The following is a 27,980-nucleotide window of genomic DNA, read 5'->3' on the forward strand; positions in this document are numbered from 1 at the left end:
GCGGCGGCCGAAGAGTCACCACCGCTCGCTGGGGTGGGGGGGGAGAGAGAGAAAGAAGCCGCGTCACGTGAGCTCAGTCTTGTGACTGGCCTGAGCGCTGGGAGCCGAGGCGGCGGGCACGTTGCTGCTTCTGCTGCTGCTGCTGCCTAGGGGCGCCTGAGCGCGGCTCCCCCCCCTCCCCACGGCGGGGGCGGCGAGCTTGGCGGAAAGCCCCTCTCGGCGGCGCGCGCGCGCGTCCCCCCTGCGGCCGGGGAGCGGCGCTGAAAGTTGGGCGCGGGGGCGCCGCTTCCTCTGCCGCGCCCGCGGGGTCCCTGCGCGGCTGCTGCCCCCCCCCCATGGATAACAAGCCTCTTCTGCAGGAGCGGCCCCCCGCCTACAGCCCGGCCGCGCAGGGGGGCGACTACGGACAGAGCAACTATGGGGCCATCCCGCCGCCGCCGCCGCCCTACCCCTACCCCAGCGCCGCCGCTTCAGGTGGGTCGCTGCCCGGCCCGGGGCGGCGCCTTTGTGGGAAGGGGCCCGTGTGGGGCGCCCCGGCTCTGCGCCGGGAGGGGTGGGGGATGCGGGAAGCCAAACAAACTTTGCGGGACTCTGCGAGATGCCGTGTGCCAGCCCCGGGGCGAGCTCGGTGCGGGGTCCGTGCTCACGGGTGTGGGTGCGCGCAAGGGGGCTTCCTGGCGGCTCTGGTTGAGCGGGGAAAACTCATGTGGCGAGGGGGAAGCGGGTTACTAGAGCCTCGCGAGCCAGCACATCCTCTCCCCTGCCTCCCCACATGAAATCCCGAGCCCGGGAAGTGCTGTGTTCCAGCCGCCACCGCAACTCGGGAGAAGCCGCCCCTCTTTCTCCTTTGCTGGACTTGCCACTCGAGCCAGCTCTTCTGGTCAAGTCGTAAGAATCCGCCTATCTGGCCATGCCAATGCAACGGCTGGTTGCTGGAGACACGAGCTCTCGTGGAAAAAGTTGAGTGGCCTGCTAAAGCCACACCTAGCTGCTTGTGTATAAAACCACGGGGTCGGGTGGTAGCAGGAGAAGGTTGCTTTGCTGAATTGCGGTGTGCCTTTTACCTGTAAACACCTTATGCTACTTTGTCCTTAGTAGCTTGGTTAATACTTAAGCTGGAGTAGAAAACAAGTTGATGGGGTGCCAGATGTTATAAAAAGCTCCTCCCTTTTCTCTCCCTCCCTCCCCCCCGCTGACTACTGCTTTTTTAGGGCAAAACATGTGCTTTTCTTATTTACCTGCCTGTATTAGCTGAGATACTGTACTGCTGCTGTTTTGAAGAATAGTGATAGAAATGTAGCCGTGTTAGTCTGGGGTAGTTGAAGCAAAATGCAGGACAATGTAGCACTTTAAAGACTAATTATCAGGCCTTGTTATAGAGATGCACATGTTGGCACTTGGAGTTTGACTTTCTCTTCCCAAAGCTGTACTTTATCATGAACACAGTCCCCTTGTTCCCCTAATTAAATGTTGTGGGTTTTTTTCTAATGTAAGCACATGGTTCTAGAGAGATTTCAGTAGTTAGTGTAACCTGTTGACTATGAAATTACTGACTGGTATCTAGTTGAAGCAAAACTCAACTACTTGTAACTTCTAAATTGAAAGGAAAAATTCTCTAACATTTAACAAATGGTTTAGAAAGGAAAACTAGTGCTTCCAATAGATACTTACTGGTAACCCTAAGCACATTCTTCAGGCATTGTGTGAGTTGTCCCAAGTGACTTTAAAGGGACTATTCACAATGCATTAAAATTAAGGATCCATTTTTAGGTTTGGGATTATAGGTATTTGTTTACCATTTACTCTGTAAATCAGAGCACACTCATCCAAAAAAACCCCAAGAATTATTTTGTACTTTTTCTCTACTAGTGTGCTTAATGGATTTTTTACAAATACTTAAATTAAATATGATGATCTTATTAGTGGAGAAACTCCCCCAAAACATTTTAACTTGTCTGGTGTAAGGAGCCTCATCCTCTGGTGTCACAATATCCTGCCAAATAGAGAAGCTGGGCTATATCATGGCATAATCTCTCGCATTGTAATTGTTGTCATTGCATTTCTGAGGCTCCTGTGGTAATGATTTGTAAAATAGTTTATGCTTTCTAAACAGTTATTAAAACAGAACACACACAAGTTTGATGGCTATGTTTTGTCTTCCAAGCCAGTTTCTTTCTCTGTATTCAGGAATTCCCATACATTTTCTTACCACTGCTTCTTTCTCTCTACCCCTGCTATTGCATATCACAGGTTGAACTCTTTAGTCTGGCACCCTCAACCTGTAATATGTAATAGCAGGGGTAGAGAGAGAAAGAAGCAGTGGTAAGAAAATGTATGAGAATTCCTGAATAGTGGACATCCGGGTAATTAAAATCATGTCAGACGATGGCTGTTCCTGGACTAGAGAGGTTTGAACTTAGGTATTAAACCATAACTATGTGGAAGTTGTCAGGTTTGTAGCCAAAGAAATCCTTATCCTGTCTCCACCAGTTGGGATACTTCAGTGGGGTAGATAAGAGAAATAACCCTCAGAACTGAACATTGTGATCCTCGCTCAGTTAATTTTTTTTTTCCTTTAGTAACGTTAACACAGAGTCTTTGAATTTAATTATTAGTTTTACCTACATTTTTAGACTGTGAAATTGTATTAGTCCAACTTGTGAAACATTTTGTGAATAGACACGCTACTAGCATTTCCTCTTCAGAAAGATTTGTTTCAACTCTACTTCTGTTTTAAGCTCCTAGCTCCTGAGCAATATCCCTTTGGAGCCACAGACCTGTCACACAATGTATTTTTGAAGTATCTTATTCAGATTATATTCCACTGCTTTGTTTAAGTAAATCCTGGGCCATATCTGCACTGTAGACTTCTACCGACTTAACTATGTTGTCTGGATTGCAGGGGGTGAGGTGGGTGGGAGGGGAGAGATGATGTGATTTCTGACTGAGGTAGCTGTGCTGATAAACTAGGGATATTAAAAAGTGGGTAATTGGGTAACCATGTAACTGCTCAAAACTTCAGCAGTTATATGCTCCCACAGCCAGCTCCTTGGGAGACCGTGCATACCACTGCTGCCTCCGTATCCGAGGCAATACCGTGGAGTGGCAGCTGGCTCTCCTGGATTTGATGTCTACCAGCTTCTGCCTGCTGGTTCAGCTCCCAGGGAGCCAGCTGCCACCCCATGTTGTGGGCTCTGATAGAGAGGCAGCAGCGTGGTGTGGGAACCTGCATGTAACTATGCACTGAAATGGATAAGCCCAGGCTTATCAGTTAACCATGTAAGTGATTATCCGGTTACGCTATGGGTTTTTACTACAGATGTATGCATGGCTAAACAAACAAAACTGTGTTTTTGTTTGTATGTCTTGTTTTGTTTCCAGGGTAAGAGTGTAGTGGGTGGAATAAGCTATAAAACACAGTTTTGTTGGTAGAAGATAAGTATGCACCAAGAGCTCTTTGCTGGTATAGAATAACTATAATGGCAAATAGTGTTAGAAATGTAGCCGTGTTAGTCTGGTGTAGCTGAAACAAAATACAGGACTATGTAGAACTTTAAAGACTTAACAAGATGGTTTTATAATGGCAAAGAAGCTTCACCGGTTAGCCAAGTTAGTCTGTACAGGATAAACTTAAAAAACAACAAATGGTCTACTACTATTTCTAGTGTCGAATTGGCCTTATGATATCAAATGTCTTTCTGTTGTGGAAAATGAAACTTACCTTTCCACAAGTTGCCATTGTTTAAAGAATCATTGTGTACTTTATGACCAGAGGTTCACTTACATTTCTCTTTGTTCTAGGATATGTTGCACCACTGCCATCACAGCATAATTATCCCAACATGTACACCATCATTCAGCAGCCAGCTACCACCACCTCTGTTGTAGTGGTTGGAGGTTGTCCTGCCTGCAGGTATGGTTCTCTCCAGTTGTTTTTCAGCTTTTAAAATACATTCAGTTTGATCTGTAGATCTCTGGGCTTGTAACCACATATCTTGCCTTTTAAATATCAAAATGGAATTAATTGATTATTTCTATTAAAGATTTTAAAAAGTGGGTAATTGTGTAGCCACTTAAAATCACAGCAGCTACATGGTTATCCACACTCAAAGCGTGGGATGGCAGCCAGTTCCGGGCATGCACTGGTGCCCGCCTGCAGCCCTGCTTCTGGGGAGCTGGCTGCCACTCCCATGTTGCTGGTTCTGATACAGAGCCAGCAGCATGGCGGTGACAGCCTGGTTATATGCAGGCTTATGGGCTTGAGCCTGCATATAACCATTTAAACGGTTAACCAATAAGCTTTTACATCTCTAATTTATATATAAAGAAATGGTAGTATGCTCGTAGTTTGGCCATGACACTGAAGTGAAACAGTCTGTGGTGACTAATTTATATATAAAGAAATGGTAGCATGCTCGTAGTTTAGCCATGACATTGAAGTGAAACAGTCTGTGGTGACTAATTTATATATAAAGAAATGGTAGCATGCTCGTAGTTTAGCCATGACACTGAAGTGAAACAGTCTGTGGTTAGTGAACATAGTCCCTATTGTTATCTACACGATACCCACATATGGGATCCTACTCAAATCTGTTAATTTTTCTTCTCTAGGTTTGATGAAGAAACCTAGGGATTTTTCCTTTTGTACTTCCTTAAACTGGCTGAAATAATGGGCAGTGTGCTGTCTCGGCAAGGGTGGCTTCTTGTTTGTGTTGGTACAATATTGATGATTCTAGAAGTGTGGAAGTCTGCTGCGGAAGACTTGGCAAAAACTAAGGGGCTTACAGTAAGGTGTTAATTCAAGATAAAACATGGAAGCCAGAAAAGATTAATTGCAAGTTCTTCCACTAATTAAAAAGACCAAACTCCTCATATGAATGTAACCAACTACTTTTGCTCAATAAAGTGGTGGTCACCAACCAGTAGATTGGGATCTACTGGTATATCCTGGAGTCTTTGATCGGTGATCTTGACAGGTTTGGCTGGGCCTCCGTGCACTGCCATGTTCCTCCTGCCCTCTGCCTTGGAGCTGCCCCTCCCTCCCTGAGCCTTCTGCTTGCTGTGGAGGGGGGCACTGATGTCAGGGATGATGAGGCTCTGCCCCTCTCTCCACTCCCAAGGAACTGCTGCTGGACATGCTGACCGCTTTCAGGAGTGGTGCAGGGCCAGGGTAGGGGTGATTCACCAGTATCTGGGAGGTGCCTGTGGTAAGCAGTGCCCAGCCCATATCCTTGAATCCCAGACCTGAACTCCTTCCTGCACCCCAACCTCTCCCCCAGGCTCAGCCTGGAGCCCTTACCATACCCCAGACCTCTTGGCCCTGGACCAGAGTCTCCATCCTTCTGTACTCCAACTGTCTGCTTCAGCTTGGTGAAAGGGAGTGAGGATGGGAGAGGGAATGGAGTAATCAGGGCAGGGCCTCTGAAGTGGTAGAGCAGGAGCTTGGAGTGTAGGTGGGACAAAGGTATTTGGGTTTGAGGTAGATCCTGGATTTCACAAATTCAGAAAGTGACCTTGTGCTTAAAAAGGTTGGAAACCACTGCTCTAAAGTAAGGGATGGAGAGTATTGGACATGTGCTGCCATGTATGTTAGGATGTAAAATTCCATTTAGATAACTGGTTAAATATTAAGTTTAACCGGTTAACTGATTAAACGGGGCAGCCATGGGCAGGAGCTGCTTTAGCCTGTCTGCTTCAAGGCCTGTGCTAGGCTGCCAGCTCTCAGTGTGCGCAAGTTGGGAGTTGGCAGCCTCCCATGGGGCCATGAGCCCCCACCTTCTGGCTCATGAGGATGCTGACTCCCAGCCCACACCGGCTTGGGAGGTGGCAGCAATGTGGGGCTGGAGCAGCTCTCCATCCATGGTGGGGTGCTCCTAGGTAATGGTTAACCATTACGCATCACCCATTAAAAGTGATGCTTACTGGGTAACCAATAAACTGGTTACCTGTTCACATACCTAATATATTCTAGAATACTGCATTCAATTCTGGTGAGTCCAGCTGCATAAGAATAGAGGGGAGAGAGCATATTCGCAACAGGTGATGAGATCAGGTCACCCTGGGCTTTCTGTTGTGTGCAGCTAGGGTAGGGCACTAATTGGTCAACACCATAATAAGATCTGTAGGAGGCATCCTCTGGCTTTTGTAGAATGGAATTGTACTGTGGGGAGTCAGAGCCTGCCTTCTACGTCTAACCTCTTCTTAGAAAGATCCAAAAGATGGGAGCTCTTAGAATGCTGTGGAAGGGCTGATGCTGTAGAAATAAATCAGTTTAGACTGGAATTATAGCAGCTCGATAAATTCAGGTTAGATAATTAGATGCACATTCTTAACAGTGAATTGCTTTATTGGGAGTGTGGTGGATTCTCTGGCACTTGATTCTGTTAAATCAAGAAGGGAGGTCTTTCAAAAAATATATTCAAACTTAACCAGAAAATTCAGAATGATGGAGGAATTACTAGGTGACATTCTATGTCCATTTCTACATAGATCACCTCTATATAGAATTATCGTAATGGTCCCCTCTTGCCTTAAATTCCCTTTAAGAGTCACAGGTTTTTAACTTGAAAATAGGGACTGTTTAATTGCCTCTGACAGACTTTTGTGTAATTCTTGTTTCTCTTTTTGTTAGTAGCTCCCTCAGCATGGCATGGAGGATTCCTTCAAAGCCTCAGATATGAAAATGTAACCTTTAGCTCAAAATCCCTTTTGAGGCAGTGAAACTTAACTTGAACGCTGTCCTTGTGCAGAGTATTGCTCAAGCTTTTGGAGGCAAGAGCTGTTTGGTCTAGACATGTAATATGCTGGGTGGTAGTGTGCATTTGATAAGATGAAGTCTGAGCCTTGCAAAAATCAGTGTGAAGTCTTCTCTTCAATAGAGGACGTACTCTAAACTGCCTACATAATTCTCTGTGATGAACACATTCAAAGCTCTGCATGCTTCTTTCCCACTGTCTGATTATCCTCTACAGAGGATAGGAAGAGACATTTTAGCTCTGTCTCCTGTGAGATAGGATCCTTAGAGTCCCTTTTCCTCTAGATGGAACTCTATTGCTTTTGCCTTAACTCTGCAGGCTCTGTTTCAGCCTGTTAAAAATGGCTTGGTTGAAAGGGAGACTATATAGTAAAACTCCATTGGTCCGGCATCCAGTGCTCTGGCACTCCTGATGGTTCGGCACCATCAGGAACCCGGAAGTGCTCCGGCTGCTGGACAATTGGAGCTGCTCTGCGCCCAGCTTTTCCTATTCAGCCGCTGCTGGAACTGACCAGCAGCTGCATTGGGGAAGCTGGGGGCAGAGCCGCTGGGGTGCTGCTGGGTTGGTCCCATAGCGCTGCCCCTTGGGGCTGCGGGACCAACCCGGCAGCACCCCAGCTGCTCTACCCCAGACATCCCCAATTCAGCCACTGCTGAAACTGACCAGCAGCGCCTGAATCAGGGACGCCTTGGGCAGAGCCGGACTATCGGAAGGGGGGACTATGAGGGGTCTGGGGTGGCATCCCCCCCCACCCTACCCCAGACCCGCATAGCCCCCCCCCCTTCCAATAGTCCGACATATTTGATAATCTGGCACCCCCTGGGTACTAAAGGTGCCGGATTATCCGAAGTTTACTGTATTTACTGCAAGGTGCAATAATTACTCCACAGGGCCCTTTTTAGCTTCTCTAAGATGCATACTCAGTTGTAGAAAATGAACTCTTGGGACTAGTAGCTGTAGCCATAAATAGGCCCTGTCAGTACCTTCCTGGCATTTTTAATGAAATATTGAACCTTCTATAGCATACCTGGCATCAGAAGTGCGTATTGCCTCTTTGGACATTGACACAACATTTGAGTACAAAAACTTTATACTCCTGTTTTGACTAGCTGTGGGATTGGTAGCCCTGTGTTGGGATGCCTCTTGAGAAAAGAGGACAGGATTATGCGCAGGGATAAGGCATGGAAGCTCAATACGTTATGGGAAGCATGGGGTATCCAGGAACTCCCAGCATGAGACATTAGGGGATGCATTCTAGTTTGAATTATTTCTAGCTAACTTAGGAGAAGAGCTTTTAATTCTTGACTTTTCAAGGACTCCACAGAAATGTTACTTCTAATTCCTAGGTCTGAAAAATGTATTAGCAGAGATTTTATGTAAGCCAATAGTTCTCAACTTTTCCAGATTACCATACCCCTGTCAGGAGTTTGATTTGTCTTGTAACCCCAAGTTTCACATCTGTTAAACTAGGTTCCAAAATAAGACCTACAAATACATAAGTGTCACAGCACGCTTAATGAAAAGTTGCTTGATCATATTTTCATATAATTATAAAATAAATCATGGCCCTGTAGTTGAGACGGTGATAGTATGTAGAGTAGGATAACCAAGCCATTGTCTGTATGAAATTTTTGCTTGTACTGACTTGTGCTTTTCATATAACCTTTTGTAAAACTAAGCAAATACTTAGCTGGGTTGATGTACCTCTGTGTACTCCCAGATGTATGAATATACCTTTTTGAGAATCACTGATCTAAGCTCACGTCTTGGTCCTTAAGATACTGTAAAATGCAATTGGTCTTTGTATCCTAAACATGGCATAAATCAAAACAAGTACTGTAGCATATGATCAGTTGGAGAAAGCATCATAGAATACTAGGACTGGAAGGGACCTCAAGAGGTCGAGTCCAGTCCCCTGCCCTCATGGCAGGACCAAATACTGTCTAGACCATCCCTGTTAGACATTTATCTAACCTACTCTTAAATATCTCCAGAGATGGGGGATTCCACAACCTCCCTGGGCAATTTATTCCAGTGTTTGACTGCCCTGACAGGAACTTTTTCCTAATGTCCAACTTAAACCTCCCTTGTTGCAGTTTAAGTCCATTGCTGCTTGCTCTATCCTCAGAGGCCAAGATGAGCAAGTTTTCTCCCTCCTCCTTATGACACCCTTTTAGATACCTGAAAACTGCTATCATGTCCCCCCTCAATCTTCTCTTTTCTAAACTAAACAAACCCAATTCCTTCAGCCTTCCTTCATAGGTCATGTTCTCTAGACTTTTAATCATTCTCGTTGCTCTTCTCTGGACCCTCTCCAATTTTTCCACGTCTTTCTTGAAATGTGGTGCCCAGAACTGGACACACTACTCCAATTGAGGCCTAACCAGCGCAGAGTAGAACGGAAGAATGACTTCTCGTGTCTTGCTCACAACACACCTGTTAATACATCCCAGAATCATGTTTGCTTTCTTTGCAACAGGATCACACTGCTGACTCATATTTAACTTGTGGTCCACTATAACCCCTAGATCCCTTTCTGCCATACTCCTTCCCAGACCGTCGCTTCCCATTCTGTATGTGTGAAACTGATTGTTCCTTCCTAAGTGGAGCACTTTGCTTTTGTCTTTATTAAAGTTCATCCTATTTATCTCAGACCATTTCTCCAGTTTGTTCGGGTCGTTTTGAATTATGACCCTATCCTCCAGATTAGTCGCAACCTCTCTCAGCTTGGTATCATCTGCAAACTTAATAAGTGTACTTTCTATGCCAATATCTAAATCGTTGATGAAGATATTGAACAGAGCTGGTCCCAAAACAGACCCCTGTGGAACCCCACTTGTTATGCCTTTGCAGCAGGATTGTGAACCATTAATAACTACTCTCGTAGTATGGTTATCCAGCCAGTTATGCACCCACCTGATAGTAGCCCCATCTAAGTTGTATTTCCCTAGTTTATTAATAAGAATATCATGCGAGACAGAATCAAACGCCTTATTAAAGTCTAGGTATCCACATCCACCGCTTCTCCCTTATCCACAAGACTCGTTATCCTATTAAAGAAAGCTATCAGATTGGTTTGACATGATTTGTTCTTTACAAATCCATGCTGGCTGTTCCCTATCACCTTGCCACTTTCCAAGTGTTTACAGATGATTTCCTTAATTACTTGCTCCATTATCTTCCCTGGCACAGGAGTTAAACTAACTGGTCTGTAGTTTCCTGGGTTATTCTTATTTCCCTTTTTATAGATGGGCACTATATTTGCCCTTTTCATGATCTTGTGGTTCTAAGTAAGGATTTAAGGAGCAGATATTTGTCTAACTGTGTAGTCAATACAATTTGTATTGACTACACGATTAGTTACTAATTGGAGGTGCTCTGCAGAGCTGCAGTAGCTCCCAGAGGCAGCACAAGCTGGTACTGAGCAGTCCTGGCTCGTGCCAGCTCTGGTTCACTGTGGCTCTGCCTTTTAAATGTAGTAAGAGCTGGGCGGCTCCTTTTAAATTTGCCAAACGAGAACTTTTAAAGCTAATCTCTAAAGCCCCAATTAGGCTGGGCCAACACAGACAGGGGCTGTTGTTGGAGCAGCCTCTGCCTGTAGCCAGCCCAGGACACTGTGAATAGGGGCTGCTTCATGGCAGGAGCCCCTGTCTATGGGGAGGTGGGAGGGAAGGAGCTCCCTGCTGGAACCCCCCAGTGGACAGGGGCTGCTGCTGGAGCAGCCTCCCCTACCCCTTCCCCCTGCTGCTGCCTCTGATAGAGGCAGCATTGGGGGAGGTAGCACTGAGGAGATGGTGCTGCAGGGAACTGGCTTTTAAACTGCTCCCCCCCCGTTCCCCAGCACTGGCTCCTGTCCCCTTCCCACTTCTGATACAGCGGGGGGGGGGGGGGGTGTGTAAGCGAGTAGCTGAGTAATCAACTCGACTACCCAATAAGCTTAGGCTTATGGATAGTCAAGTACTTGGCTACTCACTTACATCCCTAATTCTAAGATGAACTTTGCTGTAATACCCTTGGCTGTATTATTTGATTTAGAATTAGTCAGACTCTAGACTGGAGAAACTGCCACTGATATTTGTTACTTTTAGATTTTCTCTGCAGTAACTGCAAATCTGAGTGTAGAACCAGCAGCTGCTCAGCACAGATACTACAATGTTCATGCACATGTTTTCTAATACGCATGATGGTAGTGCCTCGAGTCCACCTTCCCATTGTGCTAGTCATTGTGTTGGCATAACTGTCTCTTCTCCTGTCCTTCCCCGCTACTAATTCCATGTCTAGCCTTTTAGTGAATACTGAGCAGCTTGTGTCATTTTTGGGAATCTATCCGTTAAATCACTTAATGCTTGCAAAGGAAATAATGTTCAAGGGATGCTGCCGTTAAGCCATTTTATATCCCCAACAACAGCTTGGACCATTACACCTGCAAACTATACAAATCTAGCTTCTTGGAAGGCAGTTACTAATTTGCCTAAATAAGAAATGCCAAGAAATCAAAGGCCTGTCTACATTGCTCTTTGGACAGTGCACTTCCACTAGACAGACATGCATCTGACGAAGTGGGTCTTTGCCCACGAAAGCTTATGCTCCTACAGTTCAGTTAGTCTATAAGGTGCCACAGGACTCCTCGCCGCTTTTGCAGATTCAGACTAACACGGCTACCCCTCTGATACTTGACTAGACAGACAGTAGCTCTATTTGAAGTAGTGCCACAAAAAAAAAAGCATTGGGGGCTTGGGATAGTTTCCGGAGCACAACCCCCTCAATCCTCTGGGTGTAGGCTCAGAAAAACAGCCTGGGCTGTCACCTCTGCTCCTGCAATCATATCATAGCTTTTAGCAGTGTTGCTCAAGTAGAGATAGTGTGCCTCTCTACTTGCAGGTGGAGGTACTTTCCCAACTGCACTATAGACAAACTCTTAAACCAGTGATCTCCCTCCATCCTTTTTATGCTGAAAATCACTTTTTGAATTTAAGGGCCGCCTAGGATCTGCCCCACCCCACTAACTCTATCTCCCCTCTCTCCATTGCTTGCTTTTGCCCACATTCACTCACTCTCACTGGGCAGGGGTTTGGGATTTGAGAGGAGTATGAGCTGTGGGCTAGGGCCAAGGGGTTCACAGTGTGTAAGGGGGGCTTCAGGCTGAGCTAGTGATTGGGGGTATTGGAAGGGGGGATGGGTGCATGCTCTGGGATGGGGTTCAGGGTGCTGGAAGGAGTCTAGGGTGCTGGCTCAGGAGGAGAGGCTCAGGGCTTGTGCTTAGGCTGCAAGAGTGGTTATGGCAGGAGTGGGCAACAATTTTTGGGGGGAGCACGCCAAGATTTTGGTAAGTGGTTAAGGGCTGCACTTTTTCTGTGGAGGGGGGTGCAGGGTCTAGGGTGGAGGTTGGGTGCAGAAGGGTGTACGGGGTAAGGGACTGGGATGCAGGAGACAGTGTGAGGTCTCAGAGGGTGTTTGGTGGAGGTGGGGGTTGTGACCTGGATCAAGGGATTGGGGTGTAGGGTCGGGGGGCGGTGTGGGTGCAGGAGAGGATTCTGGCCTGGGGGAGAGGTGTATGAGAGGTACCGGGCATGGGAGAGAGTTGTCACCTGGGGCAGGGGATGCAGGAGATTTGGATGGTGATCTGGGGGAGGGAGTAGGGATGCAGGAGGGGCTGTGGTGCCAGAGGCAGGTGCTGGCTGAGAGGAGTTTACCTAATTGTCTCCTGGCCGGCAGCCCCAGCCCACTTGAAAATACAGGCTGCTCCTTCCATGTGGCTCTCAAATCTGGCAGCCCCAGTTACTCAGGCCAATCTCTCAGTTCCAATTGGCTGGCTGTTTCCAGCCAATAGGATCTGAGAGATTAGCTGAGGTCAGTTCTTATTGGCTGGTTATTTCTGGCCAATAGGAGCTGAGGATTGGGCTGGAGGGGGGAGAGTGCATGAAGCTTCCCTCTCCCTGCAGAGCAGAGAAATGCAGGGACAGTGTTAAACACAGCAGCTGTGTGCCTGATGGTCCTGGCAGGGTGGTCCATGGGCCGTATCCAGTGGCTTGGTGGGCTGGATCCAGCCCCCAGGCTGTATTTTGCCCAGCCCTGGGTTATGGGGTACTGGCTTCAGGAGGGACTGGGGGTTGGGATGCTCCTGCTGGGCACCACTTTCTGTGGGCAGCTCTGGGTTGGCAGTGCATAAGAACATAAGAATGGCTGTACTGGGTCAGACCAAAGGTCCTTCTAGCCCAGTATCCTGTCTGCCGACAGTGGCCAGCCCCAGGTGCCCCAGAGAGGGTGGACCGAAGACAATGATCAAGCGATTTGTCTCCTGCCATCCCTCTCCAGCCTCTGACAAACAGAGGCCAAGGACACCATTTTATCCCCTGGCTAATAGCCTTTTATGGACCTAACCTTCATGAAATTATCTAGCTTCTCTTTAAACTCTATTATAGTCCTAGCCTTCACAGCCTCCTCTGGCAAGGAGTTCCACAGGTTGACTACATGCTGTGTGAAGAAGAACTTTCTTTTATTAGTTTTAAACCTGCTACCCATTAATTTCATTTGGTGTCCTCTAGTTCTTCTATTTAGGGAACTAATAAATAACTTTTCTTTATCGGCCCTCTCCACACCACTCATGATTTTATATACCTCTATCATATCCCCCTCAGTCTACTCTTTTCTAAACTGAAAAGTCCCAGTTGCTTTAACCTCTCCTCATATGGGACCTGTTCCAAACCCCTAATCATTTTAGTTGTCCTTTTCTGAACCCTTTCCAAGGCCAAAATATCTTTTTTGAGTTGAGGAGACCACATCTGTACACAGTATTCAAGATGTGGGCATACCATAGTTTTATACAGGGGCAGTAAGATATTCTGGGTCTTATTTTCTATCCCTTTCCTAATAATTCCTAGCATCCTATTTGCCTTTTTGACCGCTGCTGCACACTGCGTGGAAGTTTTCAGAGAACTGTCCACGATAACTCCAAGTGAGGTTAAGGCAGGCTCCCTGTCTGACCTGGTCCCACGCTACTCTCAAAAGGGTCCAGCATGCTCCTGTGGCTCCCGGGGGTAGGGAGCACATGGCTCCATGCTTGTCCCTCTCTGCTGGCACCAATTCAAGGCTTTCCTGCATTTTTGTTAATATCAGAAAGGACCCACTTTTGTGGCAAATCTACAGTCTTCATTCATAGAATTTCCTTAAATGGGTCTCTTCCCTCCCCTCCCACCCAGCAAAAATGCATTTATTTAGATTTAATGCAGAGATGCAAAAAAGTGAAAATCACCGTCAAGTGGAAAAATGTGGGAGAAGATTTATGCCATTATTCATATCAGTGCTTTGCTCCATTTTTATAGCAGATGTGAATTTCATGTATGGAGTGACTGTTGACATGGGCAGTAATCAACATGTTATTGCACCTTGTAGGAAGTGAAATCCCTTTGGAATTCTACGTAGGCTGATGCTATAACCAGGAACCCATTAGGAATAAGAGCTGGTGACACAGGTTGCTGCAGAAACAAGACCCAAACGTGATTGAAAATGGTTCATTACACTGTATTGTGCAGCAAGCAGTAAAGCTGTGCTGTGCTGTACACACAAATGGCAGCAACAGAATTAATTCCTGTGAAGGGTTAATGGTGATGCTCTGCTGTAGTTTGGTGGCTGGAGATGCTAGGACAAGGAATACACTAAACTATTTCTATCACTAAACTAAAGCATTATGCAAGCTCAAGTCAAAGAAAGTCTTGATGTAGCAAACTTAGTTGCCTCAGACCTGCCATTTGGAGTTGCTGGTCATGATGAAGTTGTCCACACAGATATTTGAAGTCCTTTGTTAATACTATAAGAGGACACATACAACTGGTAGAAGGAAGCCTGCTTTGGATGTAGAAAAGAGTGTCACAAGACATCTGAGCACAGATATTTCAGAATTTCCTTCTAGGATATTCATCCTCCTGGTACTGTCTAGTTTGAGAGAAATAAATGTAAATAATTAGATCTCTTGCTAATAAAAAATTTTCAGACATCTGTCTTGTTAATTGCATGAATGCCTCACTTAATAAGCTATTATAAAATGCTTCAGCAAGTTAGGTCCCAGCCTGTGGTGTGGATTAATTTTTCCTCTGTTCAGCTTGAGTTTATGGAGAAGCTGCTTCAATGTTACATTATTTAATACATTTGTCCAGGTGTCTAATTGTTACAGTGTGCACAGGATTTAACAGTGTGGTACTGTGATGTTTTGGTGAGGAATAAAAGGGCTTTTCATCCATTGAATGCACCTATGAATCTGGCTCTGGACAAAGGTCATCAAGTTTGGCTGTATTCAGATTGAGAAATGAATAGATAAATCTCAGCTCTCTTGCTAGCAGGTAGGTGCCCATCTTGCAAAGATTGCCAGTGAATGGGCCAACGAGACCGCACAATCTCCATGAGGAGTCCAAGGAGTTAAACATGGGTGGGGATTGACATTATAGAGGTGGTCTATCTAGAAGGGGGATGAGCTGTGTAATGGTTGTGTTAGTTTTGTTCTCAGTCCTCAGGATGCTTCCTAAGCATAGGGAAGTCTCGATAACACTATCTATTTTAACTGATTAAAATATTCAGCCTAAAAGTGCCAACTCCGTATTAAATTGTAATAACTTTTGAGCACTTGGCGTCTTGATTGCTGAAGTTTTGGTTCTTACAATGTGCTTAAGATGTCAGTGTTCTGAGACTTTCTTTCAAGCTAACATTGATCAAAAGGTTAATCATTCTATCAACAAGCCTTTGAAACTAAATTACTTTTCTGTACTGAATGAGCAGCTGTAGTGTAGTTTAAATGTGAGACTGCTGTAGTATAAATAAACCTTTCCTTTTTATTTTTAGACTCTGGGAGTAGTGTCATGGGTTTTTTTTTTAACCACATTAAAGCTGCTTATGCTGTAGGACACAAATTACTTTTTGCCAGATTAGTAAATCTTCAGACTATGCAGTAACTTCCTGTAATTTATTATCTAAAATTAAGAGTAATTTACATAAGAAACAGATTAAAATGTGGTGTTCTGTGACTCTTCTTAAAAGTTGCTTCCCCTGTTAATAAAAAGGCACTGCTAATAAGACACTGTTTGCCTAGGCATGCTCCATCTATGATTAGGAGATGACATGAACCAATGAATGCCACAGCAAGTGTCCATCTAGTCAGGATATCACTATAGATAAGTTTCTGTTGTGGGAGTTGATCCTTAAATCATGTTATAAGGGAGGGCCCTTCCCTCAGCATGGTACGCTCCAGTATTTTCCCTAGTGGTAAGCCATGTGCAACTGGCTTAATTTATAATTTACGTTCCTCCTTTTTTCTCTGGCATTTGTCTGCTCTCTCGCTTACAGTGGTTTGTCTCTGTCTGGCATGGATTGGTGAATGTTTTCTGACTGGCAAAAGATTGTGCTGGGCATTTTGTGCTGCCAAAAATACCCTCCAAATAACTTTCTCAGCTACAGAAGGGAGATCAAAATTTCTATGTACTGTGTCAAGGACACTTGATTGGTAGCAGTAATGGACCATACAAGCTGATTCTTAAGAGGGTTAATTGTAATAGCTTAGACTGCAGTCATCAACTCAGTGGTTTATAGCTGTTTAGGGCTGACCAGAAATACCCTTCCCTCTTAGGTATTGGTTTAATCATAGTCCTTTTTTTAAAGACTAGCTCAGAGTTAGGCTGCTTATTACCTTATAATTAGATGTAATGACCCATGGGTCACAGAGGGAGTGGGTGCGAGTGAGGCGGGGAGAGGGAGAATAAATTTATAATTGTCAAAATGTAGGAAACAAGGAAGTGATGTGGTTCCCTGTAACAAAACAGGAAATACATCTATATAGGATGGGGACAATGAATTCATGGCATTAGTGTCATGGTAGGAGTATGCGGTTAGGAAATGCAAGAACCTTAAACATAGTGGCTACGTCTACACTGGCCACAATTTCTGGAAAAGCCATGCAAATCAGGTAAGTCAGGATAGGGAAATCCGCGGGGGATTTAAATATCCCCTGCGGATTTAAATAAACATGTCTGCCGCTTTTTTTCCGGCTTGGGGAAAAGCCGGAAAAAAAGCATCTAGACTGGCGCGATCCTCCGGAATAAAGCCCTTGAAAGTAGGAATAAGAGATCCTCCGGAAAAGGGCTTTATTCCGGAGGATCGCGCCAGTCTAGACGCTTTTTTCCGGCTTTTCCCCAAGCCGGGAAAAAAGCGGCGGACATGTTTATTTAAATCCCCGGGGGATATTTAAATCCCCCGTGGATTTCCCTATCCTGACTTACCTGATTTGCATGGCTTTTCCGGAAATTGTAGCCAGTGTGTATTATGTGCTCAAATTATATCTTTTAAACTTTCAAAAGTTTTTGACTGCTTTAAATGAAGCCTGACATTTTGCTCTCCAGAGGATGAGTGCTTATCTCAAAAAATTGAAGCACTCCAAATCAATGGTCTTTAGAAAAATGTAGGATTATATATGAAGTTAGTGTGTGTGATAAGTTGCACAGTTAACTAGGGGAAACATAGAGAAGAGTGTCTAGACTTCCAGTTGTTCTGTGCCACTTGCTTTTGAGTTCAGGTGGATTGGTCAGTGCTTACCACTTCTGTAAATCTGGTCACTTTCCCAGATCCATGTGTAGGTACCTAGGCTTGAAGCTTTTGTCCCTCTATTACTGATGATCCTCTTATCTTTCCTGTACCTTTTTTTCCAAATAGCTGTGGGATGCATGTCTTAATATTTGACATACATTAACTGATTCTCCTCCCAAAAGGTGCTCCTTCCAGCCTTGGGTATGTGACAATTGACAGTCTTCACTGATTTGTAATTAAGGAATTGATCAGAATCTGATTTATAGAGGGAGTCAAAAGGGACTGGACCAGGGTAAAGATGTCACCGTGAAAGGATAACATTGTACACAGACTTCTCTTCCTGTTACCTTTCAGATCCGATGGCTGCTAAAATTCCACTCCTCCTTCCAAGAAACCCTGTTGAGTTCCTAATCCCTAGTTATAGTACATTAAGCAATAAGCAGATAAGCATTCTCTCAGCTGTGTCCTGTCTCATAGATTCTGTCTCTTTAAACTGGCTGCTAATGGTCATGCTAGTGCAGACCTGATGTTGGCACATTGACTACCAAACTCCAGCCTGCTCACAGCCAGTCCGGGCAGCACTCAGTTAAAATATGTCAACAACTTATCTATTGTAGTGCTCTTGCTATGGCGGCTGGTGCTGGGACTACTGTGATGGGAAAACTTTTAAAGCCTTTTCACTTCTTTTAAAAAATAAACCTACCCCAAAGTGCAGGAGGTTGCATTCTGCTGCTGTTGAGCACAGTGCAAATGCAGCAATTACGTTTGTGTTCTCCATTTTAAAAACTTCCTATTCACAATAAAGGCCCTAGTTTGTCAGTTTTCCCTCTTTTTAAATGCACATGTGGAATTAATTTTTATCTGTACACCAATATTGAGGTGTTGTGTGCCACCAGCAGAAACATATAACCCTGAGGTAGGGGAGAGGCATCTCTTTCCACCATAGCCTCAGAGCTGGGGACAGGCTTCATCAATTTCTGCTTCCAGTTGGAACATCTCTAGGGCCCTAAACTGACAAGCTTCTTGGGTCAAAAAGGGGCAACAGATGCGTGCACTGCAGGTTGTCCCCAGGTGGAAGAGTGACTGTTTGGTGGTGGTGCAGTGAAGTGACTGTGTCCTCCTCAGGCAGTAGGATTTTGGGGAAGAAACTGGGAGATGAGGGGGGAAATGGCTAATATTGAACTTGGAAACAACTTGGGGCCTGAAAGTGACCCTGCCCTTATGAAACACAATATAAGACCCAATGGGGGCTCTTGTGCATTTCAAAGCCGAAGCACCCGAATGGAGCCTGGAATCAGTGGGACTTCCTGCTGGCACTGGGCTCCACGTGGTGTTCCAGCTTTGGAATGCTCAAGAGCCCCCACTGGGGCTCTTGTACATTTCAAAGGCAGACTGCAGAAGTACTTATTGAGTAGTCGGTGGAAATTCCATTGACTACTTGACTGGCAAATTAATTGCTACTTAACATCCCTATCCCTAGTGTCAGCCATCCAAACCAGTATTGAAATTCCAGGAAAGAAGGTCTCCTAAACTGGGGAGGGGGAGAGACATGTATGAGGCCTCTAAAGAATCTCGCGTGGCCTGGCATAGGTGAGTAATATGCAGATAGGGCTGCTAGGTAAACCTTATGGAACTGACACAGCCTAAGTAAGTGGTCCCCAATGCGGTGCACGTGGGTGCCATGGAGCCTGCCGAGTGATTGGGGCTGGCCCCGCCCCTGGGCGCACTACACAGGAGCGGTGCCAGCCCTGGGTGTGCGGCACATGGGTGGTGCCAGCCCAGGCGCGGGGTGCATGGGCGCTGCTGGCACATGGGCGCATGGCACAGGAGCGGCACCGTCCCCGGGCATGCAGCTCATGAGCTGTTCCGGCCCCGGGTGCACGGCGTCTGGGCAACCCCGCCTTTGGGCACGCAGCACAGAAGCAGTGCCTGCCCCGGGTGCCTGGTGTATGGGCAGCCCCACACCTGGGCATGCGGCACAGGAGCGGCGCTGGCCCCGGGAGTGCGGCGCATAGGTGGCGCTGGCACCAGGCAGGTGGCGTATGGGTGGCTCTTCCCCCGCGTGCGTGCGCGGCTCCACCCCCGGGCACCTGGCGCATGAGTGGGCCCGCCCTGGGGCGCCCGGCAGCCCCAAAAGGTTGGGGACCACTGGCCTAAGTCATTGCATAGTCCAATATTGCTGCAACTGGTGTTGAGAGAGACAGATGGTGCTGAAATGCCCAGTTAAAAAAACAAAAACAAACCTATTTCTATCTTTAAGTCAGTTTAGTTGAGGCTTTCCTGCTTTAGAGCAGAATGTTCTGAACTTCAGCTGAATGGCTTCTTTCAGTGGCTGGCAGTCAGCCAGCATCCTGGGTGTCAGATGTAAGGATGGTGAGTCTGGGTCCGGGATCTGAGTGTTCTGAGAGATTGTTGGGCAGAATAGGCAGTGTGATTAAGAGCAGTGTTGAGAGTTCAGCAGGGCCTGCCAAAGAGACAGATCTTGGAAGCCCTGGCTTGCTGGAGTCCTTGATTCTCTGGGACAAGAGGGAGGACTGAGCCATAACTATGGCTTTCTTCGTAGCACTCAAGCAAGCTGTTGTGCAGTGCTTCTGAATCTGCCTTAAAAAAAAAAGAGGTGTTGACAGAGCAACAGTCAAGGATATGTCCTTCATCCAAACAACCTCCCCTCCTCTGGTTCCCCTGTGGCACCATGGCAGGCAGGGAATTGCTCCAACCCCCACCAGTTAACTAACCAGTTAAACTTTCACATCCCTACTAGGAAATCAGCTTCTACTATAATGTGAGAGCCCTGCACCTTTGGAGTGAGGGCAGAGGTGGGATTCTAAACCTACTAAAGAGCTGTGGAAAGCTGGTATATAAAAAGGGGGGGGGAAACCCAACTGGAAAACTAAATCACTGAAACAGGGCAGGTCTATACATCAAGGCTACAATGGCAAAGCTGTAGTGCTGCAGTGAAGATGTTGCTTATGCTGACTGGAGCTCTTCTGTCTGGCGTAGCTACTGCCTCTTGTGGAAGTGGAGTATCTATGTTGGTAGGAGAAGCCGTCCTGTTGACATAGCACTGTCTACACAGGGGGTTAGGTTGCTGTAACTAGGTCATGGATTTGTAAAGAAATAGGAGATTGCTCAGTCTCACCTCCACAGGCTGCAACTGCATTCCACTTTGTGCTCTTGGTTTGGGACAACCAAGCACTAGGCATTGAGGATGTGGGTGTAGCAGATGCTGCAGACTAAAGTATTGTGACCTGGCACATATAGCCCCCACAGTCTCTCAAACTGTATGCAGGAAGAGTGGAATCTATCTGCCGCTGTTGGTGGTCCCACTGCTCTTGGGGGCGGGGACCCCAAGCCCACCATCCTGTGCTCCTCAGGCAAATGCCCTATCCCCTCAGCCACTTCAGGACCCTCCCCATCTCCCTGCTTCCAGGGCATCCCTTATCATGCATTGGGTTGGGGAAGGGTGGTGGGCGGGCTAGGAATGCCCCCAAATCAGGGCCAGTATTACCTCTGTTGTGAAAATATTTTTACTGAGTCAGTCAACTCCTGCGTCATGAGTGCTCTCCTGGTGCTGATGTTAAATAATTTAAATGTTCTTGGAAAAAAAACATAGTCTGGTAGCACTTTATAGACTAACAAAACATGTAGATGGGCACAGCCCACTTCTTCAGATGACCGGAGTGTTGGATGTCTAGAACCAAAATAAATAGGGGAAATGGGAGAGGAAGAAGAGAAAATTGGGAGGGAGTGGAAGGGGCAAGAAGGCAGTGGGTAAAAACAAGGGAAAGCTGAATCTATAAGCACCTAAGGACTAGATAAGAACCATTAATTAGCAAACATCAAAGAGTTAGGAAACACTTAAAGACTGATTAAACATCTAGATGGTATGATGAGATTCTTCAAAGACAAAGAACCATTGTCGCCCTCATTGTTTGATAGGTAGGTAATGACCTGACAATCCAGTATCTTCGTTTAATTCAGAGGTGTGAGAATTAAACTTGCGAATGAGCTGAAGCTCCAGTCCTTCCCTGTGTATTTGGCTCCTGTAATTGGTTTGTAATATAACAGCCACTTGAAGATCTGTTAATGCATGCCCAGGGAGATTAAGGTGTGCCCCCACAGGCTTTTGTATGTTCCTTTTACGGATATCTGATTCGTGTCCATAAATGCTTTCACATAGGAATTGTCCAGTATATATAAGCAGTGGGGCATTGCTGGCATTTGATGGCATAGATTAAATTACTGGATATGCAGTTGAATGAGCCTCTGATTTGGTGGCTTATGTGGTTGACTCCAGTGATGAGTTCGCTTGTACAGATATGTGGGCACCGTGGCTGATTGCAGGGATGGGTTCCTGGATGTTTATGATGTAGCTGTGTAGCATGGTTATTGGGGGAGGAAAAATACGTTTCAGGTTGAGGGGTTGTCTGTAAGCTTCTTAAATGTTCTTGACATTTTGCCACAGTGTGTCTAATGCCTACAGTGCCCCTGTGTTGTAATGCAGTTGGTGGTGCTGAAGTGAGGGGAATGGCTTTTTCCTAAAACTAAACTTCAGTAGACATTTCAGGCAACAGAATTGGACTTCTGCCTTTTTTTAAAAGCTCCCCATCTTCTCTCATTCCATTTGTTCAACTTGGACAATAGGTGCTTGTGCTTGCCTTCTGGTTTTTAAAAAACTAAAGTTTAGCACTGGCACCTTGCCTGTCTAAGTAAGCTTTGACGCTACAGCAAGGTCACTCCTTTTAGCTTTTTGTGCCCTGGAGTCTGAGGACATGCTTTGTTAAATCAAGTAAGTGCAGTTGCTAAACCTGAGTTATAATTTCAGCCTATTTAGTGGAACTGTCCAATTTACTGTTTCCTAAATCTGAAAGTTCAAGACTCTTTGGCTGAGATTTTAGAAGTGATGTCACTTTTTTGGATGCCCGGAGAGAACACTGTATGAAAGCCAGGCGCTAGAACTGAAAATCCTCTTGATTTTCATTCTCTCTTCTGCTTCTGACATCAGTAGAAAACTAGCTATAGAAATCAAAGCACTAAGCCAAAACCAGACTATAAACCAGAAAAACTCGTGTTGGAGAAAGTGGAACTCTAATATGGCCCACCCCAGGGACTGCATCTGGGCTAGGTGGAAAAAATCAGCAGAAAGGACTTGCCTGGGACCTATGGCAAGTTTGAGGGCTTGAGCTTGGATCATTAATCAACTAAACAAATGTTTAATTTCCAGCAATGGCTTTTTGTCTGTGGTGGGCAACCTGTGACCAGCATTACACACATGGTTCGTCAGGGGCTGTTTACCTTGTGTCTGCAAGTGCAGCCACCTGCAGCTCCCATTGGCCACAGTTCTCTGTTCCCTGCCAATGGGAGCTGCAGAAGGAGGCAGCCAGCAAATCCTTGTGGCCCATGCCACTTCCTGTACCTCCTATTGGCCAGGGATGGTAAACTGTGGCCAATAGGAGCTGTGGGTGGCACTACTTGAAAATGCAAGATCAACAACTTTCTGGCAGCTTGCCAGTCTCTTACTGACAAACTGTATGGAGCCCATGGGCCCCAGGTTGCCCACCACTGGTTTAAGCTCCAGTTCTAACAGCAATACTGCAAATTGTGACTGGAAGCTGAAAGAGCCAGTGAATGGGCCGTACACCATGGGGATTAATGTTTAACCTTTGAAGATTCAGAAGTGATTTTTTTTTTCTCCCCTTTTGCATCAGAGGCTGCTGTAAGATGGTGGCATGATGTAGCTGACTCTTGGGCTTGAGGTGTGCTAAGATGGGCCAAAGCCATCAAGAAAAGATCTAATGACTCAGTCCCTATTTTTCCCCCCCGTTGGAATTTCTGCAGCAGTTTGAATAAATGCAAATGAATTGAAAAGATTCTTTGACTCTAACTCCTCTTGAGCTGTTGGAAAATCTTCCCCTAAAGGAATTGTGTGCAATACAATTTTTACCTTAAGAAAAATAGGCATAGACCAATCATGTAAACTGTAAACACCCCACCATTGCTAGTGTGATATCTTACAGCTGACTCCAGTACTGCTTTGAACTGAGATGCCTTCTTGTCATTTGACTTTTTCCAGCTTCCTGTCCGGCAGGGTCACATGTCTTAAATAGCATATCTAGACTTGTGGGGGTTTTTGTGCAAAAAACAAGTCTTGAGAGAGTCTGTCAATCAGCTGACTATTGAGAAACTAAACACTGAAACCTTGTGTCATGTGCTATGCACTGAGAATATTTTCATTGGCACTGTATTGCAAGGACTGTTGGACTTAAGTGGCAAGGTAGAAGAATTCAATAAATTGCAGACTGTGCATGCGTCTTCAAGTGCAGGCTAAATTAAAATAACTCACTTTCACATTTGAAACTTTAAAATTAGATTGTAAATTGCTCGATTGGACATGAAATACACCATTTCTTTAGTTTCCTGTGAGGTGGGAGAGTCCAAGAATGTGGGCTGCAGCTCAAGCCACAACATCCACACTGCAATTAAATAGCCCCAGAACTAAAGACATAAGCAACTAGTTGATTATCTGATAAGCATAAGCTTAAAAGCAGAAACTCCTGTGCTCCCAGTGGAGCTTCCTTTTGAAATGTGCTCTGCTAGGGCTCTTGCATATTTTAAAGGCTCAGGTGACGCAGGGAGTGTGGGGCCAGTCCCCTGTGGGGTTTCGGCATCCCAGCAGAGCTCTTGCTACAGTTCAAAAGTGGAGGCGCCTTTATTGACTAATCAAACAGTTGATGGAAATTCCATCGACTATTCAATTAGTTAATCTAAATTTAATATCCCTTCCCTACCTGGAACCAGAGTCAGCTGGCATAGAGTAGCCCCGGGGTTTTAATTGCAGTGTAGAGACATCCCTAAGGGCACATCTGTATATGGACAGTCATGAAAATTAAAGCAAATTAATTAAATGTATGATGTTCAAGTGCATCCCTCCCCTTTCATTCAGGAGTAAAGTAGCCTTGGATCACTGAAGCCTCCTTGGTAATCCCAACTTTCACTACCCAAATAGGACTGTGTTGCTGAACCCCCGGCCGGAATTTTGCATACTTGATCTTGTGTGTATTTGAAAAAAGTCCACAATAACTAATATTAGAGATGTAAAAGGTTCACCTGTCTGTTGTGGGCCCAGCTGGCTCAGCCCCTGCCACAGGTTCTATGCTGGTTCCTTGGGAGCAGAGCCTCTCCAGGGCTGTGTCTAGACTACATGCCTCTGTCGGCAGAGGCATGTAGATTAGACAGATCGGCAGAGGGAAATGAAGCCGCGATTTAAATAATCGCGGCTTCATTTAAATTTAAATGGCTGCCCCGCTCTGCTGATCAGCTGTTTGTCAGCAGAGCGGGGCAGTCTAGACGTTCCCCTGTCGACAGAAAACCCTTTTGTCGACCGCTCCGGTAAACCTCATCCCACGCGGCATAACGGGGTGGACAACAAAAGGGTTTTCTGTCGACAGGGGAACGTCTAGACTGCCCCGCTCTGCCGACAAACAGCTGATCGGCAGAGCGGGGCAGCCATTTAAATTTAGATGAAGCCGCGATTATTTAAATAGTGGCTTCATTTCCCTCTGCCGATCTGTCTAATCTACATGCCTCTGCTGGCAGAGGCATGTAGTCTAGACACAGCCCAGGAGCAGGACTAACAGGCAGCCCCTGCCAGTCTCACTCCAAAGGAGGCTTTGCTGCAGGCTCTGAACTATAAAGCGTATTTAAACTATTACACTGCAGTGCCCACAGCGTGTATAACCACTATGATTTTTAGTAGTTACATGGTTATATTTTTACATCCCTAACTAATATTGAATGTTTAGCTTCTCATTAACGCTAAAGCAACTTACTTCTGAAGTGACAGATCTTATGCCACTACTTTTTTTTTTTTAGCATTGGGGCAAATTCTACTTTTGTCTTCATACATATTTTTAACTAAGCAAGCAAATACGCCACTCATTAATAGTTCCATTGATTTCAAATTGAAGTTGAATACCTGCTTGAGGCCTCAATGAACAGTGAAGTTTAAAGCACATGTATACAGGCAGTCCCCGAGTTACGCTGATCCGACTTACGTCGGATCCGCAGTTACGAACGGGGCATTTCCTCTCCCTGGTCTCCAGCAGACCAGGGAGAGGAAGCAGAGCGGCGGAACGCGCGGCCAGCTGACAGCCCAGAAGCGTCTGGGCTGTCAGCTGGCCGCCGGTTCCGCTGCTCTGCTCTGCTCCCCCTCCCCCTGGTCTGTAGACCAGGGGGAGGGGGAGCAGAGCAGAGCAAAGCCGCGGAGCCCGAGGGCTGCAGGATAGCCACGGCGCGTCTGGGCTGTCCCGCTGCCCCCGTGCTCCGCGGCTTTGCTCCGGACGCCTGTGGTACAGCAGCTGGGGCGCTGCTGGTTGGTCCCGTAGCGCCGCTCTGGGCGCCACTGGACCAACCCAGCAGCACCCCAGCTGCTCTGCCCCAGGTGTCCCCAAGTCAGCAGCTGCTGAAAATGACCAGTGGCTGACTACAGGAAGCCCCTGCCCCGGGCTTCCTGGAATCAGCCGCTGATCAGTTTCAGCAGCAGCTGACTTGGGGATGCCTGGGGTTCTTAAGTTGAATCTGTATGTAAGTCAGAACTGGCTCCAGATTCAGCCACTGTTGGAACTGGACGCCAGTTCCGACTTACATACAGATTCAACTTAAGAACAAACCTACAGTCCCTATCTTGTACGTAACCCGGGGACTGCCTGTAATGTGTTTAATGTCAACTTCCAACTTTCTATTTTATTCTTTAATGTATAGTCTGTTAAAATAAGGTCCTACTAGTGGTACTGGCATTGTAAAAATATTTATAATGAACTAAAGTTGCAATAGATTGAGCCTTGATCAGTGTATTTAAGTTTGTGCACTTTCAAGTTAATGATTTAAAAAAAAAAAAACCTCCAGGGATTTTATATCAGTGTAACATATTATGCTAACTTGTGACATTTGAAAGCTGTATTTACATATGTGAACCTTAAACCTCCTTAAAACAAAGGAGTGAGCATCTGACACAGTTTTCTGACACTGCAATTTCATTTTGTTTGGAAAGACCTTTTAGGGATGGCAGCTGGACTGCTCACACTGGGCTGAAACTTCTGCATAAATTATCTATCATCTTGAATGTTTTTTATAGTGGTTACACAGGGTGGTGGACACTCAGATGGACTGGTGCCTTTTTAGCTTTTAAAGCCAAAATTTAAGGAAACTGCACTGAACAAAAGCACCTGTCACAAGCTGCTTAAAAATCACCATGTTAAGAGTAGAATTGCTTAAGTGAATTGTGCACTTAGTCCTATGACTGTTTTTTAATAATGGCCCTGATGATGCAAAGATTTAAACATGTGCATGGGTGTAGGCCCTACTACTTGTGTAAATAAATCTTTGCAGGACTGGGGCTATACTTTTTTTTTTTTTTTTTTAAATGTGCCCTGCATTGAGGGTACCTCTGCAATAATCTGAATTTACAGTAGAGTAACTTTTTGGTAGTGTAACTGTTACTATTTTGCTGGCTGTACAATCGCAATGTATAATCCCTATTTTTAAATCCATTCAGTTTTAGTCTGGCATGCAAGCAAGATACCAACCCCATTTTCCTTCTTGGTTCTCAATTCTTTGTTTACTGTTTCCCACCGTGGCTCCAAACTCTCAGCCTCCAGTCTTCCCCCCCCCGGTTACTTGTTCTAATCTTCTAGTTCCTCCCACCTACATTCTGGTAATTGCATGCATCCTGAAGGACAATGAAAGTTTGTAAGCCTAGTCTGGAGCATACCCAGGGTGGACAGAAGACTTAAGACTATAGCTGCAAATGTCTAGCAAATTTCTACTAAACACGTGTAGACTGCTGTTTTTTCCAAAGGTTTATAATTTGGTCAATATTGGGCAGATTTTCAAAAGACTGGCAAAGGCAACCCTGTGCCAAATGTCAGTTTCCTGCTCTCTAAATATGGGTAGGAATCCTATAGCTTCCCAAAGAAAAGGTCCTCCATAATTTAACATGGGGAAAAGTCTGTTTTCAGTTACTTGTTTGCCAAATTAATTGTCTGGACTGAAATTTTGCATGCCCAGGTGTCTGCTTGTGGTTGAATTGTTCTGAGAGATTTCAGCTGAAATGGTTCAGCTGTTCCTGAGAACAAGACTAAAGAAAAGTAAATTCAGCCATGGGAAACTTATACAAGAATGCTGTTTCACGTGCCTATAAAGTCAGAGGACATTTTGTGACTTAAATATTTTTTTTTCCTCCTGTAGAGTTGGTGTATTGGAAGACACATTCACCTGTCTTGGTGTCTTTTGTGCCATCGTATTCTTTCCAATTGGAATTCTTTTCTGTCTTGCTCTGAGGCAACGAAGATGTCCTAACTGTGGGGCAACTTTTGGTTAAGGGATCAACCTGAACAGGCTTATGGAGGCCACATCTGTTGTAGTACTTGTTTCTAATGTAAATGTCATGTACAATCATTTTATTTGATTATGCTTGAGACGTGTTTTGTAAAGTGTGATTAGTCTTGCATGTGATGAACTTAATCTGTTTTATGAGCATGTGCATTGCAAAACATGAAAATCCACCTTATTTCCATGTTTAATGGCACCTTTAAACTTAAATAAAACTGCTTCTCTTTTTGCATTCTTCACAACTTGTGGAAAGGCTGAATTTTGTATACA

General features: G+C 45.5%; 1 protein-coding gene across 1 annotated transcript; it reads left to right on the forward strand.

The window, feature by feature from the left end:
• The first annotated feature begins 77 nt into the window (after positions 1-77).
• On the forward strand, positions 78-27,952 carry BRI3 (brain protein I3). The gene is made up of 3 exons (XM_075899520.2): positions 78-474; positions 3,802-3,913; positions 27,567-27,952. Exons 1-3 carry the CDS (start codon positions 336-338, stop codon positions 27,697-27,699), a joined length of 384 nt encoding a protein of 127 aa, XP_075755635.2. The 5' UTR covers positions 78-335; the 3' UTR covers positions 27,700-27,952.
• Positions 27,953-27,980: the final 28 nt, after the last annotated feature.

This window comes from Pelodiscus sinensis, chromosome 15 (genome assembly GCF_052426305.1).
Source record: "Pelodiscus sinensis isolate ZL-2025 chromosome 15, ASM5242630v1, whole genome shotgun sequence".
In the NCBI taxonomy this organism is placed as follows: domain Eukaryota; kingdom Metazoa; phylum Chordata; order Testudines; family Trionychidae; genus Pelodiscus; species Pelodiscus sinensis.